This window comes from Macrotis lagotis, chromosome 5 (genome assembly GCF_037893015.1).
Source record: "Macrotis lagotis isolate mMagLag1 chromosome 5, bilby.v1.9.chrom.fasta, whole genome shotgun sequence".
NCBI lineage: Eukaryota > Metazoa > Chordata > Mammalia > Peramelemorphia > Peramelidae > Macrotis > Macrotis lagotis.
In genome coordinates, this window is record NC_133662.1 from 73,826,619 (window position 1) to 73,848,436 (window position 21,818).

The 21,818-nt window shown below is 38.8% G+C and overlaps 1 protein-coding gene across 1 annotated transcript; it reads left to right on the plus strand.

Moving 5' to 3' along the window:
* Positions 1–5,091: 5,091 nt before the first annotated feature.
* On the plus strand, positions 5,092–13,149 carry TPBG (trophoblast glycoprotein; the record flags this gene model as incomplete). Its single annotated transcript, XM_074190024.1, has 1 exon — positions 5,092–13,149. A coding segment is annotated over one exon (1,296 nt), but the record flags the coding sequence as incomplete, so codon positions are not given.
* Between the last annotated feature and the right edge of the window lie 8,669 nt (positions 13,150–21,818).

Below are 21,818 nucleotides of genomic sequence, written 5' to 3' on the forward strand. Positions count from 1 at the left end.
CTCCAGTGATTCCTTATTGACTTCAAGATCATTTGACATTCAAAGCCCTTCATAACCTATTTCTACTCCTTCCACCACCATTACCCCTTCTTTCTAGGCTTCTTACAATTTGCTCCCTGCCATATACCCTCTGATTCAGTGATACTGAGCTCCTTGTTGTTCCACAAACAAGACATTCTATTGTTCAGCCCTGGGCATTTTCTATGACTGTCCCTCATGCCTGGCATGAATATTCTCTTCCTTGGAAGCTCTGTCCAACTCTCTTAATTCTAATGCTTTCCCCCTTTTAATGATTTCCTATTTATCTTGTCTATAGTTTTTCTGGTCCATATTTATTTGTTTATTGTCTTCCTCATTACATGGTGAAGGCCTTAAGGACAGAGACTGACTCTCTTTTGCCTTTTTTTTTTTTGTATTCCCAAGACTTATGCTGGGTCCTAGCACATAGCAAACACTTAATAAATATTTATTAACTGACTTTTCAAACCTGAAATGTTGTAATTTTGTGATTTTATAATCCTGATGTGAATTTAAATTTTTTAAAAACAAATCAGAATGTATTTCTTGGGTTCTTCTTCAAATCTATCTCTACTTCTAGCTTTCACCTATCAATTAGCATCATTGTGCAATTCATAAATAAGCCTATAATTCTTGGGATCATTTAGAGCTGATTACTTAAAATGCAGAAGTCATGTTTATAAATTTTCAATTTCCAGACCAATTACTAGTTTGAAGCATATTCTGATCACCCTTATTCATAATGATCACTTTAGATTTCTTTCAAATGATGATTATGTAATCATTGTGTAATTCTCTCCAAAGGATTTCTCAATTTTCTAGTTAATCTTATAGTAATTTCAGTTATTTTTCCAACCTCAAAAACCTTGACATTTTCTCAGCATCACTTTTTTTCATTCAATTTAATTTTTTTCATCATTCTTCTGGATTGCTTTTTAATTCACTTGATCTTTCTAAATATTTTAGGATGAACTTTTATCTAGTTAACTCAATTCATGTTGTTTTTATTTTGTATAATGCAATAATTGTGTTCTTTTTTGGCTAATCACAGTTTGTATTTTTCTTATTCCAGTTGAAGCATAGTAGTCATTATCTAATTTTGAATAACCCAATTAAAATTTAGAGAATACTACTTTCCATTTAAGTGTTAATATTTTAGTTTATTGTTTTCCTTAACAAACATATACCAATGTGATACTTGAAAGTAGTAGTTTCATCTCTTGGATTGCTTGTTTTCCTTTATTTTGGGTTAGCCATTTGTGTCTTAGTTTGGGGAATATTTGGTTTATATTCTTTGCTACCAGACTCCCTTATAGATATTCTCTTAGCTAGGAGTATACTTTCTTTAATCAACTTCTTTATTAGACTAAACATAAAAGGATTTTTTTAAAAAAAAACCCTTTTGTAGAGATCCAAACAAGTTGCTTTTGGAAAAGTAGTATTTGTTTCCCCTAAAGTAGACAAAAATATTACTTTCTGCCAACTATCATGAGGTTGGCGGAAATCACCTCTTATAAATGAAAACTCCCTCTTACTCCTGGTCTCCCTGGAAACTAGCAGCATTGTTTGCTGGGAGTTGACAAATGACTTGATCTTAAGTTATTGGAAGAGAAGTGCTTTCTGCAGAATCATTGGGTTAAATAGATGAAACAAGGGAAGGGTTTATTTTTAAAAAAAAAATTCCTGGAAGCTATAACCTGTTGAAATGCATAGAATGAACTCTTGAATATCTAGGCAGATCCTTTTAAAATTTTCATTTGGGAATAAAATTGTAGGATCACCTGCTATGAAACTCGAGCGTCTTATGTGGAAATACCACAAGTTTTCAGCAACAAAGTAAGGATAACTATTTACATTAAGTCAATTTTATTTTAGGTTTTTGCAAGGCAAATGGGGTTAAGTGGCTTGCCCAAGGCCACACAGCTAGGTAATTATTAAGTGTCTGAGACCAGATTTGAACCCAGGTACTCCTGACTCCAGGGCTGGTGCTTTATCCACTACGCCACCTAACCGCCCCACATTAAGTCAATTTTAAAACAATTAGCCTGGTTTAATGAAAAACTGACTCTGAGACTTTGTCTTAGTCAGGAAGATCTGAGTACAAGTTTTGCTTCTGATATATCAGTTGCTAGGGAGTAGTTCTCTAAGACTATACAGCGGAAATCAGGTGCTAATCTGTATTGGGGAAAGGATTGATTTCCTTATTGGGATTTTCCCACACCAAGGAAATTAAAAGCCCAGGTTAAAGAAAGCATTAAAATAAAGGAGTTTACTACATCATCGCTAGCCTTCAAGAAGTTCATAGCATCATAAATTTAGAATTAGAGATAAAGACTGGATGGCATTCAACCCCTCCTATTAAAGATGAGGAAAAAGAGGAACAGAGAGATTAAGAGATTTGTTTTGTGTCAGTGTTGTCTGAGGTGAGATTTGAAGCAGCCTTCCTCACTCCAAATCTAATTACTTATCCATTATACCATATACTGAGTATACTGTCGAAGTCTTCTATAGTCTTTTGGTACTTTCCCTGGATTTAGCTGGCAATTACTTCAGTAATCTGTGCGTCTTTGCTTAAGAATCCTATCTCTCCCACATGTTTCATGGTAGAATCCATGTGGTCATCCTGGGGAACAATTATACTTGTTTTAGAGTTCAGAGCTCGAGATTTCCACCAGTCTTTCCCAGTACCTGAGTACTCAACTGAAAGCGCCCCAAACTAATCCGCACTTTCCAACATTTACCTGAATATGTGTTGGGGTAAGGAATATGACAGAGGCCAGAGCAAGAAGCAAACTCCAGTAGCAAAGCTGTTTTTTCCTAATTAAATATTAAGTCCCTAATGGCACAAAAGCGAATTCCTGATACCTAAGAGGCTTTTCCACCAGGCTAGTTTTTCCTCCCCAGCAACTATTCGCCAAAGTTCCTCCATTCAGGCTTGCAGGACCACATCTGGTGGGAAAGGCGGGGACAAATTCACTGTGACTCACCGCGGTGCTATTCTGCTCTTTGTTTCTAAGAAGCTTGGGCTGCAGCTCTCTTCTCGCTGCTTTTCTGGGAAAAAGGAAAACTAATGGATCAGGAATAGACTAACTTTACTTTTAAAGAAGATTCTGCCTCTTTCCCTAATTCTGAGCTTCGCCACGAAGGAAACTGGGGGTGTGTAAAGGAGGGATGTGGTCGGAGGAGGGCCAGTGTCTCTCCATGTCTCCGTCTCTGTCTCTGTCTGTCTGTCTGTGTCGGTCTTTCTCTCTCAACGTGCCCCACGCTCTGTGACTATGTTTGCACACCTTATTTCCTCTTCCTCCGTGAAGTCCTCTCTTTCTGAGCCGTTGGGACCTCCCGTCCCTTGCTCCTTTATAGGTGAAAGCCAAGGTGTGAGCTCCACATGCCAGTACAGGGATTGGATTCCTTCCCGTGGTTAAATACAGTATGCAAAAGCAGGGAGCAGGGAAGAATGCCCGGGAGGGGGAGACGGGGAGAGGAGCTCTCTCCCCTCTCTCCGCCAATGCACGGTGAACGTTCATGGAAAGGCGGGCGCGCATCCCAGTGACCCTCCGCCCCCAAAGGCCCCTCCGCGTCCCCACCCCGGCACGCCGTCCACAGGCGGTCCCGTTCAAGTGAGCCCCGACCTCTCTCTCCCCCCACCCCCCATCAGTGGTTCTTCCCTGCTGCGGAGGCTGGGCCAGGGGCTGGGGTGTGCGGAGCGTCGGCGCCGGCGGCTGGGGGCAGTCACTCTGACTCAGGCGGGACTCACACTGACTTTTACCGGGAGGCGCCGGGGAAAGTCGGGGAAGGTGGTGAGTAGCGGGAGCCAAGCCGCTCTGCGGCCACTAGGGCAAGACCTGCCCGCGGGGGAAGCCCTTTCTGCCTTCGCACCCTGGGACGCTGGAAGGTGGGGACGGCTCTTCCCCTCGCCCTGCCCTGCCCCTTTTTGTAGCTTTGTTCTCCAACCTCACTCTGGAGGGGACCGGGAGCTCGGGGGGAACCCGGGGAGGGTAGCAGGGAGCGGGAAGGGAGAGAGAGAGAGAGAGAGAGAGAGAGAGAGAGAGAGAGAGAGAGAGAGAGAGAGAGAGAATAGAGAGAGAGAGAGAGAGAGGAGAGAGAGAGAGAGAGAGAGAGAGAGAGAATAGAGAGAGAGAGAGAGAGAGAGAGAGAGAGAATAGAGAGAGAGAGAGACAGAGAGAGAGTAGAGAGAGAGAGAGAGACAGAGAGAGAGTAGAGAGAGAGAGAGAGAGAGAGAGAGAGAGAGAGAGAGAGAGAGAGAGAGAGAGAGAGAGACAGCTGCTCCAGATCCTACCCCCTTCCCCGCCCCCCACTCTCCCCGTCCCTCTTCCACGAACCCGACAAAGCCGAGAGAGCGGGAGAGATCCAAAGCCTCTTGTAACCTGAAACTTCCCTCGCCGGGAGAGGAGCTTGGGGCCGGAGTGGAGACCCCAGGGAGGCAGGCAGGTTGCCGGCCGGCCGGCCGCGGGGAGGCCCAGAAGTTCGGAAGCAGAGGGACGGGGCACTTCCCGAGTAGTTCGCCCCAAGAGGACAAGTCCGGCCCCCAGTGGAAGAGGAAGGCAGCCTGTATTATCTGGGGTCCGAGCCCCGAGTCCCGCAGGTCGGGCAGCCGCTTGGGGGGAGGGGGAGGAAGAGAGAGGAGGGGCGCATTGGGGCGGAGGGTCCGGCTTTCGGGAGGGTGGCTTCCAGGGCTGAGCGGGACCGGGCGACCCTATCCCGTCCCGCATTCTGGGCCGGTGCCGGGGACTGTGCGGCTGCCACCGAGTCCTCACCCTTCTCTCCCCTGTCCCAGGTGCAGCTGTAGAGCCTGGCCGGGAGCAGCCTAGGAGGCGCCCCCCGCGGCGGCGGGAAGCGAAGAGCGGCGAAGGGAAGCCTTGGGCCGGCTCCCTGGAGGCGGGGGCCCGGGGCGCCGCTGGGGCCGTCTGGGCTGCGGCGTCCCTCCCGCACTCCCCGACTCCCCGGAAGCCCCTTCCTCCCTCGGATCCCAGCCCCGGCGGCCGGCTCGGCTAGTGGGGACCCCCCCCCCCCGCCCAGCCCGGGATAGACAGCTAAGCGCGATGCCTGGGGGGGTGCGCCCGGGGCCCCGCCGCTGCCAACGCCGCCGCCGCCGCCGCCGCCGCCGGGGACCGCAGACTGCGCCTGGCCCGGCTGCTGCTGGTTCTCCTGGGCTGGGTGTCCTCCTCCACCAGCACTTCCTCGTCCTCTCCATCCTCTTCCTCCACGTCCTCGTCGGCCCCGGCCCCCCCGGTGTCGGCCCAGCCGCCGTCTCCGCCTCCCCCCGGCCACTGCCCCGCACCTTGCGAGTGCTCCGAGGCGGCCCGGACCGTCAAGTGTGTCAACAGGAACCTGATGGAGGTGCCCGGGGACCTGCCCCGCTACGTGCGCACCCTCTTCTTCACCGGCAACCAGCTGGCGGTGCTGCCCGCCGGGGCCTTCGACTCCCGGCCGCCCCTGGCCGAGCTGGCTGCCCTCAACCTCAGCGGCAACCGCCTGGAAGAAGTGAGCGCCGGTGCCTTCGAGCACCTGCCCAGCCTGCGCCAGCTGGACCTCAGCCACAACCCGCTGGCAGCGCTCAGCCCCCTCGCCTTTTCCGGCGGTGGCGGCGACGCCAGCGGCCCGGGCCGGAGTCCCCTCGCGGAGTTATTCCTCAACGACATCCTGCCAGCCCAGGACTCGGAAGACAACAACCGCAGCTTCGTGGGCATGGTGGCAGCCGCGCTGCAGGGCGGAGGCGCCCTGGGCAACCTGCTGCACCTGGAGCTGTCCGGCAACAGATTCAATTATCTGCCCCGGGACATGTTCTCCGGGCTGCCCAAGCTCAAGCACCTGGACCTCCACAACAACTCGCTGGTGCGCCTGGCCTTAGGCAACCTAACTCAACTGGAGACCCTCAACCTCGGGAATAACGCTCTCAAGACCTTGTACAATTCGACCTTGACCCAGCTGCAGGCTCTGCCCAAGCTGCGGGTCAATCTGGATAGAAACCCCTGGCTTTGTGACTGTAACATGGTCGATATGGTGGCCTGGCTCAAGGAAACCAACATAGTAGAGGGCAAAAGCACCCTCTCCTGCCACTTACCAGAGAAAATGAGGAACCGGCCCTTGGTGAAACTCAACATCTCTGACCTGGACTGCGCCCCGTTCCCTATAGACCCTTTGCCGACTTCTTATGTCTTTCTAGGGATAGTTTTAGCCCTCATTGGAGCAATTTTCTTGTTGGTTTTGTATCTGAACCGCAAAGGCATAAAAAAGTGGCTATATAACATCAGAGATGCCTGCAGGGATCACATGGAAGGTTATCACTACAGATATGAAATCAATGCGGACCCCAGGTTAACAAACCTCAGCTCCAATTCAGATGTCTAAGAAGCACGAAGAAAGCAGAGCATTGACATCAGCTATGCATGAGATGTAGACTTAAGCTTTACAACACCCCAGGCTTGCTCACCCCTCCACCCTTCTCTTTAGAAACCACCAACTGATGGAAAGTCATGCAAGAGTTACCTGCAGAGTTCTCTAGTATTTTTTGTTAACCTAACACACTGGACTGGCTTTACAGAAAGAGACTTGCTACCCCTTTCCTCCCATCCGCTCTCCACCTGTTCTTAGAACTTTGTTCGAACTTGTTTGGAGGGATTTTTTTCAAGTTTCATCATGACTGAGGACTTCTTGCAATCTGGTTTCTCACAGTACAGTACAAGGCGTAGCAACTGAACATACCATTCAACAAAAGCTGCCTCAACTTTTTTGAGAACATATTTTATTTGTCAATGCTAGTTTTATTCTTGTGTACCTAAATTGCAGAGAAAACAGTTTCATTCCATAAACTGCCTGCAGAGCCTAGAAAACTTTTTCTCCCCTTAAGTAGTACCCAGAGGAGCAAACAATTTAGAAAGCTTGCATGCTTACAGGAACCGTTCTGCATATTACAAAGATAACTTCCAACCTCAGATTCTTTGGAAAAGGAAGTTCCTCTGGAAAAAAAAATAAGTTGCTTTTGACTGCAGTTTACAAGAAGCTACATCAAGTTTTTTTAAAAATAGAAACTGCATCCAGATTCGACAGAATGAATTGTGAAAAAAATTCAATAAAGGTTCTTAAAAGAACTACAGCAGTGTCAATGTTAATATAGGCTGTTGTTATTAGACTTTGTAAGGGAAAAATAGCTTGACTAATTTTAGTTCAGACCAATAAATTAGTCATGATTCATGTTGCCATCTTTATTGTATAGACTGAACAATTATTGTTAGTTTCCTTTTGAAATATTGAGTCTGGTTAGATTTAAGGGATTTTAAATGTATTGACTGTGAATATTTATATGAAATTGCCTTTTCTTGGCCTAAAAGTGCGGGTGTACTAACCCAGAACCAGATTTTTGAGAACATAAAAAGTAGAGCTGGATAGCAATTTCTGTACAATAAATCAAATTGAATTAACTGATCTCCAAATGTTAGCAAAGTGGCTTTTACACATTGTCTATAAATAATGTTCTGCAGGTGAAATCCCTCCTTGGGGTCTCAGAGCAGGATGTAAAACATTCAGAAAGACAAAAAATTAAAGTGTAAATATAGAACAGCTTTAAAATACACCTTAACATTATGGGATGGACTATTTTAAATACATATATTTTTTACATTTTCCAAGATCACCAAATAAATCAAATAGGTATTCCTATCTTGTTTTGGTTTGGTTTTGTTTTGGTTATTTTGGCAATATAAATTTTAATTTAAACTAGAGCATATTTTAAAAAAAATGTCGTGGGAGACCTAGGTACATTTAGGAACTGCCCTGTGACCTCGCTTATTTTTATATTAGTATCTCTAGTGTCTATCAAATGCCTGGCATATAGTAGACATTTAATACATGCTTATTGATTAATAGTCTGAAGGGAACTTGGAAGACATTTAATCCAGCACTCTCATTTTCAGTTGAGGAAACTGAGGTCCAAAGAGGTTGAGTAACCCTCAGGTAAGTGTATTTAGTGCTTGGATCCTTTGTTCTGTTTATTGACTTTAGCCAGCTATGAATTTGAAAATATGCCCTTAAAATCCTTGTTGCAAGGAGTTGGGGTTGATATTTGAAAAGACTACTTTATGAAGGAGTACCTAGAATTTGATTTAGGTGATGCAGATGACAAAAGCAGATCTTTTATTCTTTGCAATCATCAGGAGATGAAATTTTCCTATTAATATTACATCTGCCATTCTAATTTTGAAAGCAAAAGAAATATACCTATCATAACTTAGAGTTTAAGATCATCATTGGTTTTTATTCTGTGTTAAACATTGATAGTTTGTTAAAAATAATTTAGCATAGCTCCATTGTTTGCAATCTTTGATCTGTTTTCAAAAAAGCTAGGTAGCTGTAGTACTGTTCTATATCTATCATAAGAATTTAAACCCTAAGGGAATCTTCTTAATCTCTCATTTATTATATAAAGTATTTCCAATTTCCAATTCCAGTTAAATTAAATTTAGTTAGTTAAACTAGCATGGTATTAGTCTTGAGTTCTTTTTTCTGTGCTCTAAAGTGGTATTTTCATCAATGTGATGCATATAGAATGATTAGATTTTTGTGTTTTCATAAGATGAGACAGAAGTTGAGAATTAGTGTTTTATGCAAACCTATATTTCAAAGATTATTGACTTGTTAAGAGTTTAAAAAGTTGAAATTCTCAAAATATGACCAAGTAAATTATTTTCATTTTCTGTTTAAAATGATATAGAGACATAGTAAAACATTTCAAACTACCTCAACTAGTTTAATAATGATATTAATTTTATGAAATATCAACTTATTCACTAACTTTGAGCTATATCTCAAAGTCAGGACTACTATTGAAAAAATAAGATGTGTGTTTTTTTGCCATTCATTTTAAATGTTCACTTGAGATTCATATCCTTGTCCAGTGAACCCTGATTACTATGAAAGAAAGAAGTACTTGACCTGATTGAATTTATTGATATCTCATTAATTACAACACAGTATAATTTTATAAAACTATACTTAAAGATAAATTTCGGGAAGGCAAATCACTAAGTCTCCTAGGTTGTTCAGGAATGCAAAAAATCAGTAATTGTATGGGAAACAAATGCAAGAACTGTCTGTTGTAGCATCTGACAGAAGGCATAATTTATTCTGTATCATAATGCAATGTGGAAGTAATAGAAGTCCAGAAATGGTATTATGGATAAAGAGTCGAGTCAGGAAAGCCTAGCTTCAAGTTCTGTCTCCAACATATATTGGCTGTGTGACTCAGAGGAAATCACTTAACCTTTCAATGCCCTGGACATCTTTCTTAGACTTCCTTGCCTAATAGGTGATGGGGGTAGGAGTTGGGATGAGGGGTTTGCACGATGAGAGTTCCTTACAACAATGAAATCCACAGGTGTGATCAGTAGTTAACAACTGGACCAAGATTCAGGTTGTAAGGGAGAATAGACAGCACATCTGGCATTGCCTATCTGACTGCCTGTCTTTGAATCAGTCTTTATAAAGCAAGACCTTAGCCCTGTTAGAAGTTAACATTATTGCTTTTTATCATGTGATCACTTCCCTCCCCTCCCCCCCAATTGATTTCTAGGCTTTTCCCCGTCATTTTTCCCCCATCACATGCATAGCCTTTGTTATTCAAAAGTTACTTAACTAACTGAAAGCTAATGGTATCATATTAGAAATATTAGCAGTATTTTACCCAAAAGGTAATACTGTACAATGTGAATCCTATAATAAATACAGTCCTCTGAGTTCTTTGGAAGATAGCAACTATATAAATCCAATAAATGTAAAGAAATAGAGGATAAAAATGAAATTGTAATGGAAATCTTAAATATATTGAAATGTGTATGACTGCTGTTTTCCAAGTTTCATGTTCAATTGATATCAGTGCATATATATATATATATAGATAGATAGATAGATATATACATATATCTATATATATGCATTTGGAACAACTGTAGACATTTGATTTTGTAAAAAATGTTTATACAGCACTTCTAAGAGCAGCAGTTTTCAGGGGAAAAATGAAAAATTCATTTTTTATAAAGTTCATAAAAATTATGGGATACCTATATATTTAAGTATTTGGCAATTGGCTCAATTTAAATGTCATTAAATATCCAATAATTCTACATTATAAATGGCACAAATATTTGGATAATGAAATAACTTTTTTTCTCATTTCATTTGGCATTTCACACTAACTACTTTGTCATTATTTTGCTATCAGAAGGATAAATAAGTTGGTAGCTACATAGATCATGCAGTGATTAAAAGTAGTTGAGGACTTTCAGTGGGACTTTAAACAGTTTTACCTTAATGTGTAAATGAAAATAAGCTAGCTACCAAAAAAAAATTTGTTGGTATAAATTATCAAATGATACTTAAAATTCTTTATTATCCCTAATTTGTAATTACTTGAAAATTAATTAGAAGAAGTAATATTTTTGTTCTCTTTTTTTTTGTCAACATAGGATTAAAAAGAAGATTGGGGGAAATCATTTTCTTGGGTATTCTGGGTCCTTCCGTGAAGTAAGCCCTTTAATACAATGTTCCTATTATTTTTACAATTTAACTTTATCCTATTCAGTGTGATTGTTAACAGAGAAAACTCTAGTTTATATGTCTTCCTTATTATTTACTTTGTCATATTAATTCATAACTATAATTTAATATTAAGAGACAGCATTTATTTTTGTGGAAATGAAAAGCCAGATTTCCTTATGTACCCAAAACAAGCTTCTTCCAGTCTTCGGAACAACACTATACGAAGAAAAAAGAAATAAATTAGTTAAGGATCAGACTGTGGTTTCTTTAAGAGCATTATGGAAAGGAGGGAATTACATTTCTAAGTAATGTAGGAAAAATACCTTGACAGCCTTCTTTTAAAATCTGTCAGCAACACTGGTCACAGTACACTTGATTGATACACTAGAAATAATTGGTTTAAGATAATATGCCTCCAGTACTGCACATGAGATCATTTCACCTTTGCATAGAGGACAAATAGCTCTTTTTGGCTATCATGTACAATTATTTTTCTCTTCTTATATTACAGATTTTTGTTAAAAAAAAATACATCATACCAGTTTCTGTTGTGTTTTAATTTGAATGGCTTAATAGTTACTATATCTTCGGTGTGGCCTAATCATGTAATATTTTCATTTATATTTTTTGCATATTTATGTAGGCTTGAAAGGGAACAAAATTCATAATATTTTTGGCTGTAAGGTATCTTAAAGGTCTTCTTCGTCAAGCAATCCTCTTATTTTTAAATGTGAAAACTGAGGTTGAAAGCAAGTATTTTGCAATAACTCAAATAACTCAGCTAGTCAGCAAAACTAGGTCTGTATAACTGAGTTCATGGGACAATAGCTATAGGTTTGAAAGAGACCAAGATTATGTCATCTTGGCCCCCCCTCTTCTTTTATAGCTGAAGTCTTTTGATTCTTATTTCAGCTCTCTTTCTACTGATTCAAATTTCCAAATCTAAGCCCTTGAGATTATCATTTCTAATGGAGAAAGGAAATTTATTAGCAATACAGGATTGAGGCATATTTATGTATTTTTAAACCATAAATGTTAAGATGAAATATTATTTGCAGGTCACTGGGTATACTTAAAATGCTTTGGTTGCTTTATTCATGACATTAATATTGTCAAGAAGTTGAATTGAGTCAGTATCGTGTTAGTCAAATATTTGGTAATTTTATATCTTTTAGTGCATGTAATGTTAAGTAATTCCTATAGCACAAACAAAGGCTGTATCTTATGTAAAAGAAAGTAGTAAATTCTTGAAATGTACATTGACTGATATAAGCCTATTTAGGAGACTAAGTAGCTCAGAAGTTAGAGAGTTAATGAGGTCATGTTAAATTCCCATTTCAATTAAATCCGAGATGTACTTATTAAGTACCTACTGTATAATACAGATATAAGATTAAAAAACGGAACTGTCTGCCTTCTAGAGCTTACATTCCCCTGGGCTCATATGATTCAGTTAGCTTTATGTAGCCTCACTTCATTCTGAATCCCAACCAGTCATATGTACATTATTAGTTGTCTTAGTGAGTAAGAAAGTGATGCTGGATTAACCCAAATCTACCAGGACAACTCAATAATCATGTGCATCCAATAGTCATGGATATCTTGAGTTACGAAATGCAACATATTAGTATACGTTTTCCCTCAGACATGTTATGCATGCATGCTTATGGTATAGGCATGTGCAATTCCAAGTTATTTTATATTGAGTCTGAAATTTCAGGAATGTCTATAATGGTTATATGTAATGTGTCACTTTGTCATATGCTTTTCTTCTACTCCAAAACAGTTTGCTTTCTCTCTAGTGCTTTATTGTTTAAAATGAAGCTATAGTTTTTCTATTAAGGTTCATGATTACAATGTTGTAAACTTATATTAAACTGTTTATAAAAGCACAGTTTATGCACTGATATTTTTGATGATAATGGAATTTATTTTTGGTTCTTAATTTAACTTGGAAAAATGGCTAATGTAAAGAAAACATTTGTTTTGGACAGTCTGTGCTTTAAAATACAATCAACTTTAATAACTGCTGCATTGTTTTGTGCATTTATGAACCCTAGTATAATACTTAAAAAAAATCTGCAGGTGGTAGGTTATAGAGGCAATCATCTTTTTGAGTGAGCTAAAGATTTTCCTTTCCCTTACTCCTTCCGCTTTCTTTTTTTGCTTGTTCAAAAAGAGTACTCTTGTAATTTTGGACCATATGCAAACTCCAACTGACTAAAAGATTCGGTATGTCTGCTATGTATAGCTTCCTCAGTGGAGGGATCACCCAGGACATGGAAGGCACCAGTCTCTGTCAGTTACTTTGTAACTGATAACCTCACAAATTTAAAAAGGAATCCCCCACATCTTTTATGTAGAGGGGGGATTCTACCATGGTGTATGTATATCAAAGGAAAAATGACTACTCCAACTGATATATGTTTAGGAATACTTAAGAACTAGAGATAAAATAGAAATTGTGAGTGGAGACTGACTTAATACTTTTTATGTGTCTGAGTCATGGTTTTCATATATCTAATATTTCAAGATCACCCTTACACACACACACACACACACACACACACACACACACACATACAACACACACACACACACACACACACACACACACACAGAAACATGAAATTAGATTGTATATACCAGACTAAACAAAATATTCATTTCAACCTTCGGGATACTTTTAATTTGTCTTTATTTCCATTCTTAGGTGTCTGTTATTTGCAAACCTATTGAAGATAAGTATATTAGATAAGAGATCTTGAACTGGAAGGAACTTTAAGAAGTCATCTGGGCCGGCTAGGTGGAGTAGTGGATAAAGCACCGGCCCTGGAGTCAGGAGTAGCTGGGTTCAAATCCGGTCTCAGACAGTTAATAATTACCTAGCTGTGTGGCCTTGGGCAAGCCACTTAACTCCGTTTGCCTTGCAAAAACCTAAAAAAAAAAAGTCATCTAGTTCTAACTCTTCACTTTTCAGATAAAGAAACTGAGCCTGACAGGCTAAGAGACTTGGCAGCTAAGTGACATAGAAGATGGTCCACTGGTCCTAGAGTCAGAAGGACCTAAGTTCAAATATAACCTAACTTACTAGCTGTATGAACCTGGAAGACTCACTTAAATGCTGTATACCTCAGTTTCCTCATCTATAAAATAGGAATAATAATAGTGTGACTTCCCAGAGTATTGTTACGATCAAATGAGAGAGGACATTTATAAAATGCTTAGTACAGAGCCTGGCATATATTAGGCACTGAAAAATGCTTGTTTCCCTCTTCTCCTTTTCCAGGAAATAAGTATCAGAAACAGAATTTGAACTGAGATCTCAAGGCAGGACCAATATTCTTTCTCCTCTATCAATTGACCTCCTTAATGAGAATGCATTTATGTAACGTTTTAAAGGGCACAAGAATAGCACTTTCCTCAAAACCAGTTTGGAGGAAGAGGGAAATGCAAGCCACTCTAAGAGTTGTCAAATTAATTGGTTTTTGGACTGAGTTAAACTTGGTTTTTTATGCCAGTATTCTTAGATTGAATTTACATTTAGTGCGAGTGGTTTCCTTGTGTTAATCTTTAATTTTTGATTTAAAGTCCAGCATGTTACCATGACCCTTAGTATATTGTTGTAGGTTACCACTTTAAAAATAAAAATAGTAGTATTAGTAGTAATTGCAGTAGGTCAATTAAAACTTATTAAGCACCTACTATTCTCTAAAGTTATAACGAAAGGGATTTAAAAACAAGTCCCTCCTCTCAAAGAGCTCACAGTCTAAAGGGGGGAGTCATTGCAAGCTGTAGAAACTTAAGAAAATCCCCAAATCTAAGCTATGAAACTGAATTCATTTCTCAGCCTACCAAAGGAAAGCAGGATGTCAGGTGTATGTGTCAGGAAGAGGGATAAATACTTCATCTCTTCCCCTTCTAAGCTCATCCTTTGTTGGTAGTTCTGATGAGAAAGGAATGGACCAAGAGTGGTCAGAGGGGAATAAAAGAAGGAGTAAATAGCTTGAATAATCTTCAAAATGGATAATTCACTAACAGCCTAATCAAGTTAAAAGAATGTGGTTTTAAGTTCAAACAGTCATGATGGCAAATTGTTCATATCTAAAGAGCATAGCTTAAACTGAAATTGTGAGCTAGACACTATCAAGGTTTTTATTTTAAAAGGCTTTACTTGAAAACATTTTCACTTAAAAATAATTCAGTGCTTTTAAAAAAAATTTAGCAGGTTTGTAGTATGGAATAAGGGGAGCAAAAGGGAGTGTTAAATTTAAATGTTTTTGTTTTATTTTAAGGGATGGTTTGCATTTTAGTACTTGAGAGTAGGTTTTAAAATGAAATGCCTACATTAAAGCATGTAAAAATTTATAAGAAATGCTGCATCATTTTTGTTAAAAAGGGCCTGAATAAAATATATGAGATTGTACCTCTCTCCCTTCTTTGCAAAGGTAGAAAACTATGGTTACAGCAGTGCATATATTAGAGAGCTAATTTGCTGAATTACTTGGTTTTTCTGAACATTTTTTTAACTTTTTTTTATTCTTTGTTACAAGTGATGGCTTTCCGAGTTGGAGGTGATTTGGGAAATGGAGGTGATATAAAATTGAAACATGTAATTTTTTTTAGAAGTTCATTATATAAAAACATTCCAAAATGGTACCCTTTTTAATTCTGAGAAAACATGCCATGATAGCTAAAACATGTTTTTGTTTTGGTTTGTTTTATTAAATAACAACTAGTACTTAGTTATCCATATTTTTTTATTTGTGACCTAAAACTGTTCGGTTATGTATTCTTAGCCAAATCGGTCTTTGAAGTAAAGGTTTTAAGGAAACATTCCATAAGGTTTAGGTCTAGAAAAAATCTGAATAATTTGATCAATGCAGAGAAATGAGGTATTTCAAGCCTTGCTTAAATATTTTGGCTTCAGTTATCTGGTTTGACTGTCTACATTAATCACAGGAATCAGATAATTGCTAAATCCTCCCCTTCACTTTCAGTGCCAGCAGAGATTTGGACCATTTGTCACGTCTTTTCAACTTAATCTCTGCTGGACCATTGCCCCTGTATAGTTGAGGTGCTGAAAACAAGAACCGTTACTCTTTTGGTTAGCCAGGAATGTTAATCCCTCTGTATTGGGGAAAAAAGCAAAAACAACACATGAAACAATCCTTCTAGCCCTTGTGTGATTATGTAAACTATTCCAATAGTGGAGTAACCTCTTCCCATTTGTAGTTCTCCAAATATAAACCAATTTTTTGCTCCAACTGTCTTGCTGGTTCACAATAGTTAAAAGAAAAGAAGTTTTTGACTAATGAAATTTTCAACAAAATATTAGAAATTCTTTTTTGATCTTTTTTTCCTCCTGAAAACTTTTTATTTAATGCCAACTTTACTCCAAAAATAACAGTACACATGATAGAGTGTCCCCACGGAAACTCTAAGACTATAAAATTGCTGGTGCTTTCTTGCTCTAAATCTGTGTGGTTCCATGTGATTATGGGATCATGGAAGAGAACCTGGATATCATCAAATCTAGACTACTGTCTTGTGCAATTGAAGAGACTGAAGCATAAAGAGTCATTGACTTGTTTGGGATCATACAACTAGTGAGTATATGAAGTGAGATATGACCCCAGGTCTATCCTGACTCTAAGACTAGTGCTCTGTCTACAACTTCTCTGCCTCAGTGTATCAGTATGGAGAGTTCCTACATTGGGAACCAGATGCTCTACACTGATGAAATCTAAGACGTAGGCTAAGTAATAATAATCTACATGACCTTAGACAAGTCACTTAAATTCTCTTTGACTCTTCAGTTGTTTCATTCATAAAATTAGAAGATGGGAGATACATTTCCTTTCAGTTCTAATATTCTGTGATTCTGTGAAGTGTCCATGAAATAAATTATCATTCAACATTGAGAGAGATTTTCATTGTACCTTGGCTACTTCTAGGTTGAATAATTGAATTCTTGTAGAATTTTAGAATTGTGAGATCCTTAATGATGATCTAGACCAGCAATTTTCAAATTATGGTCCAGGCACATCTGATGAATCCCTGGGGCTTTTTCAGTGCATCTTTGAAGTCAAAGCTATTTTTATCATATATCAAGATTCAAAAAAATTAATACAGTAAAAACTGAGAGCTGTAACAGTCTTTGCAGAGCCTTCAATAATTTTGAAGAGTGTTAAAGGATCCTCAGATTAAAAAAAAAGTTTGAGAACCACTGATTTAGAGGTGAAGGAAGGAAGACATATTTTTTGGTAAGTTTATAGATTTAGAGCTGAAAAGGACCTTGGAAGTAATCAGGGTTAAGCCTTCATTTTACAGAAGAGAAAACTGAGAAACAAACAGGTTATACAACTTTTCCTAGGTCACAAGCTTAGTGATTGGCAAAACTTGTACAAATAGATCACATTCAATACAACTCACATTTAAATTCAATTTAAATCATCCAAGCAATTCAATTCAATTCAATCCAATTAGAAAAACATTTATTCAGTGCCTCTAATACCACAGACATTGTGCTAACCAACCACTGAGAATATGAAGAAAATAAAACAGAACCAAACAAAATAGTTTCTGCCCTTAAAGAGTTTAAACATTACAAAATACATTCCTTAGATCTTTGTGGAATATATATTATAAATTCTATCACCATTTAAATTAAGTGAATTTGTAATTTAATGATTTGGAAACTGGTGATTTCCTCAATATTTCCTTCAGTGAGGCAGATCTGTGTCCATTGATATTTATCCATCCTGGGAACTCTTAATCATCTTTTCCCATAAGTTCACCATTGGAAATCCTCCCACTGGGGAATTAAATTTTTACTGACAATAGGAGGGTACCAGTGAATCAATGAATAACTAAATGAATAACCCATTCCCATTTTCCAGATGAGGAAACTGAGACTGAGAGAGGTCTTTTGACTCCCAAAGTCAGAAAACTAGAGAATGTCGAGATTCAGGATTCAAGCCCAGCTCTTCTGACTCTTAAGTTCAGTATGCTTGACGCTATTCCATACTTAGTGAATTTAGCTAAGCAAAATGGGCAAAATTCAGATTCAGAATATTTGGATTTAGAATATACAGTATCTGGAATATAGTACACATTTAATAAGTGTTGATTGATTGTTGAAGTCTAGCTCATTTTATAGATGAGGACTTAAGACAAAGAGGGAGAAGTGATTTGCTCGGGGTCACATGACTAGTAAGAGCCTGGAACTAGATTTGAACTCAGGAAGATGAGTTTTCCTGATTCCAGGACCAGCACCACCTAGCTACAGGTAGAGTCGAATACCATGTTATATGCTTTGAACCAAATATAATTTTAGTTCTAGTAATATCCTTTGAATTCAGGTCAATCATATTTAAGACTTGCTTTTGGAGCTTTTAACATCTGGACATGGTCCAGGGGTCCAATTTGGACCCAACATTATCTCACAATCTAGATGAGACTTGATTGGATCATAGATCTAAGTCCAGAAGGGATCTCAGAAATGTTTTTAGCCTAATTCCAATTTTTTAAATTGATAATTATAATTCAACATGATTGATTTTCTTTATAATTTTATATATTTTATTTTAGGCATTTAAAATATTATCCTGAAAGTTTATTATCAAAGACTTTGCCAGACTACCAAAGGAGTCTATGTTGCAAAACATCAAAGTGACAAACCCCTGATCTAATTTCTTCATTTCAAAGATGAGGGAACTGAGATCCAAGGACATTGGATAACATAGAATCAAAAGATCCTAGGTTTAGATCTGAAAGGGACTTTAGAGGTTAAAGAGTACAACCCCTTCAATTTGAATTGAATCACACAGAGCATTTAAATGACTTGCCCATTTTCATACCCCACTAGGTGCTTGAGGCCAAATATGAACCCAGAACTTCCTGTTTCCAAATTCAGTGCCCTATCCACTATACAGTGCTACTCAAGTTCAACAGAGGTAAGATTTAAATCCAGATCCTCTGACTCCAGAGTCAGTGATCTTTTTTTTTTCTTATTATGCTGCCTCTCCAAGAGCCAGCCCTGAATTCATCATCCCTCCTGCCCCTCCTCTTGACTTTCCTATTTTTGTCTGTGGCTGCTACCATCTCCCTGTCACCCAGGCTCCAAACTCTAGAGTCAAGTCTGATTTATCCTTCTCTTTTATCCCCTAGAGCCCATCAGTCACCTCACCATATCTTGTCAATTGTTCCTTTGTAATGTCTCATATTCAGGTTGTTCCTTTGCAAGGTTTCATGTGCATACTGTCACAACTCTATCTCATGCTTCAGTTATTTCAGTAGATTCTCAATGGCTCTGTTTTGCTCCCTCTTCCCTTCCCTCCCTCTCCCTTCTCCCCTCCCCCTCTCCCCTCCCCCTTTCCTCTCTTTCTTTTCTTCTTGTCTGTGTCTCTCCCCATTTCCCCTTTGTCTCTGCCCTTGTCACTATCTCTGTGTGACTGTGTCTATGTCTACCTTCTTTTCGCCACCCCACACCAGTTCATTCTACATAGTACTAACAGAATAACTTTTTAAAATGCTGATCTCTTTATTCTTCTCATGTTACCCTCCTTTATGAAAGTTTCCAGAGTTAAGTCTACCCTCTTTAGCTTTCTTTTGAAGTTCCTTTCTTCCCCTACCTCCTGATTAGCTCTACCCTATCTGTCCATTTTTTCTTCTACCTCTTACTGATATAAATCTCTCCAGTAGCTCTATTTCTTTGCTATCCTTTACATATGTCATCATACCCATTTTCAACTTCAGTCTTTCTTCCTGCTGGTTCCCTTTCCTGAAATAATCCTTTTGCTAATCTTTAATCATCCAAAATTCTTTATATAGCATGTAATTCAGCTCAACAAACATACTATGTACAAGGTACCACATTAGGTTTTAGAGAGAGAAAGAGATAAACTACTCCTGCCCTTAAAGAACTTTTATTCTACTGGAGATGCATCATGTACACATTCATATAAGTAAATACAAGGTAATTTGACATAAAAGAAAAAAGCACTAAAGCAGAGGATCTTGGAATCTTAAGAAAACTACATGAAGAGAAGAAAGTAGCATCCTGATAGGCAGAGTTAAGAAAGGATTTCATTTCAGGCAAGGGGAACTACCTGAACAAATAAATGCAGAAAGGTAGAAAAGGCTTGTAAAGTTCAGAGAACAGTTGGTGATCCATTTTCCCTAGAACATAGAGTATGGATGAAGGAATAATATAAAATAAGGCTAAAAAGAAGTTGGATCCAGATTGTGTGGGGGGTTGGGATGGGAGGTTATATTATTATAGTTAGTAGGGACCTTAAAGATCACTTCATCAGAATACCTCATTTTACCTACAAAGCAGGGGGAGTTGATGAAGTAACAGAATGTAGTCACATGTGAGAGGTCTTAATGTTTAATAAGGTGTGACACCCCGTGGTCTCTTTATATCCCTTTATAAGGTGCAAAGATCTCTCTGAGTCAAGAACAAATAAATTTACTATGCCCCTGGGAGCTTTAAATAGCTAAACCCTAGACAAATTTCAAATGTTCAAGAGTAAGAACAATTGCTAGCTTGGAGCTGCTTGTAATGGGAGACTGGGGGCAGGGGCAGGAGGGGGAGGAGAAAATTCGTCTCCCCCCCAACTACCCCCCCTCCATCATATGAGCCATATAGCTTTGAAGAGGAACTGTAGGAGACACCACATCTAGCTGAGAGCAGAGACATATGCATAACACAGTCACAGCTAGTGTCAGTTATGCAAAAGGATGTGTGGCTCTAAAAAGCATGACCCCCAGGAAGCAGAAAAGAGAGTCAGATACTGGAGATAACAGATCCTTGGGAACTCATCACTGCCCAACAGAGATACTGGGTCAGCTGGTTTCTTCACATCTCAGCTAAAATTCTACCTCCTGTAAGAAGTTTTTCCTAGTCTCCCTAAATGCTAATGATTTCCTTCAATGATAATTTCCAATTTATCCTGTATATATCTTTTTTTAAAGTCAAATTTCATTTTTTCAGTGGGGAAAAAAAAATCTGCCTTTTTTTCTTCCCATCCTACCATCCTCATTTGAAAATAAAAAAGAGAAAGATCAACTGTCAAAAACATGTATAGTAAAGGAAAAGAAATTTATACATTTGTCCATGTCTAAAACATGCACACACATACAAAAATGTCTATATACACAATTGACATGCTTACATATGAACAAAATACTAATATTTATATATACATGTATCTGTATAAACATATTTATACATATACATTTGCATGCATGCATATAAGGTGTAGACATATGGTTCATTCTATACTCTCTTTTACTTTTCTATTAAGAAAAGTATAGCATGTTTGATCATTACACTGAATGCATTTGTCCTTACAATATTGTTATCACTGTAAAACTTGTTCTCCTGGTTCTATTAACTTCACTCTGCATCAATTCAGATAAATTTCCCAAATTTCTCTGAGATCATTCACTTTATCATTTCTTAGAGCACAATAGTAATCTATTATATCCAGGTATCAAAAACCATTGCCATTTCCTACTTGATGAGCATCTCCTTAGATTCTAATTCTTTGATACCCCAAATAGTTATTAATAATTTTGTACATTCATAGTTTATTTTGCTTAGCACTAATTCTTCTTTTAATTTCCCTTTTCACCTTTTTCCCTTCTCCTTCTCTGTTGAGTGAAATGTATTTCTGTAACCAACTGTGTGTTTTCATCCCTTCTTTGACTAGTTCATGTAAGAATTTCAAGTGTCAGCATCCCGCCACACTTTCATCCTTATTTGTATAACTCTCTACTTGCATATTCTGTTTATGAAGATGATTTTCCCTAACTTTTCTTTCCATCTTCCTCTCAGCCTTTTCACTCGACTCCAGTTTATTCTTCTTCCCTTTATTTTCCATTTTTCTTTTAAGATCATTAAGATGTGAGAGAGCCATTCCCAGGCCTTCTGTCTAATTGTCATGAGAAACAGCAGGTATGTGAATGTAAAAGAATGTTTGGAATAGAAAAAAAGGGTAAGAAACCTAGAAAGGTGGGAAGGGCAAGGTAATATATGAAATTTTAATTGCTGAAGAGAGGAGCAGATATTTGATCCTGGATTTAATAGGGAGTCTTTGGAGTTTATTGGGTAGGGAGGGAATAAGGTTAAAGAAAAATAATTTTGGTAGCTGAGTGGGGCATATCTTTGACTAGGTAGAGAATTGAGACAATGTAATCAGCTTAAAGGCTAAATAATGGTAATGATGGCCTAAAATAAA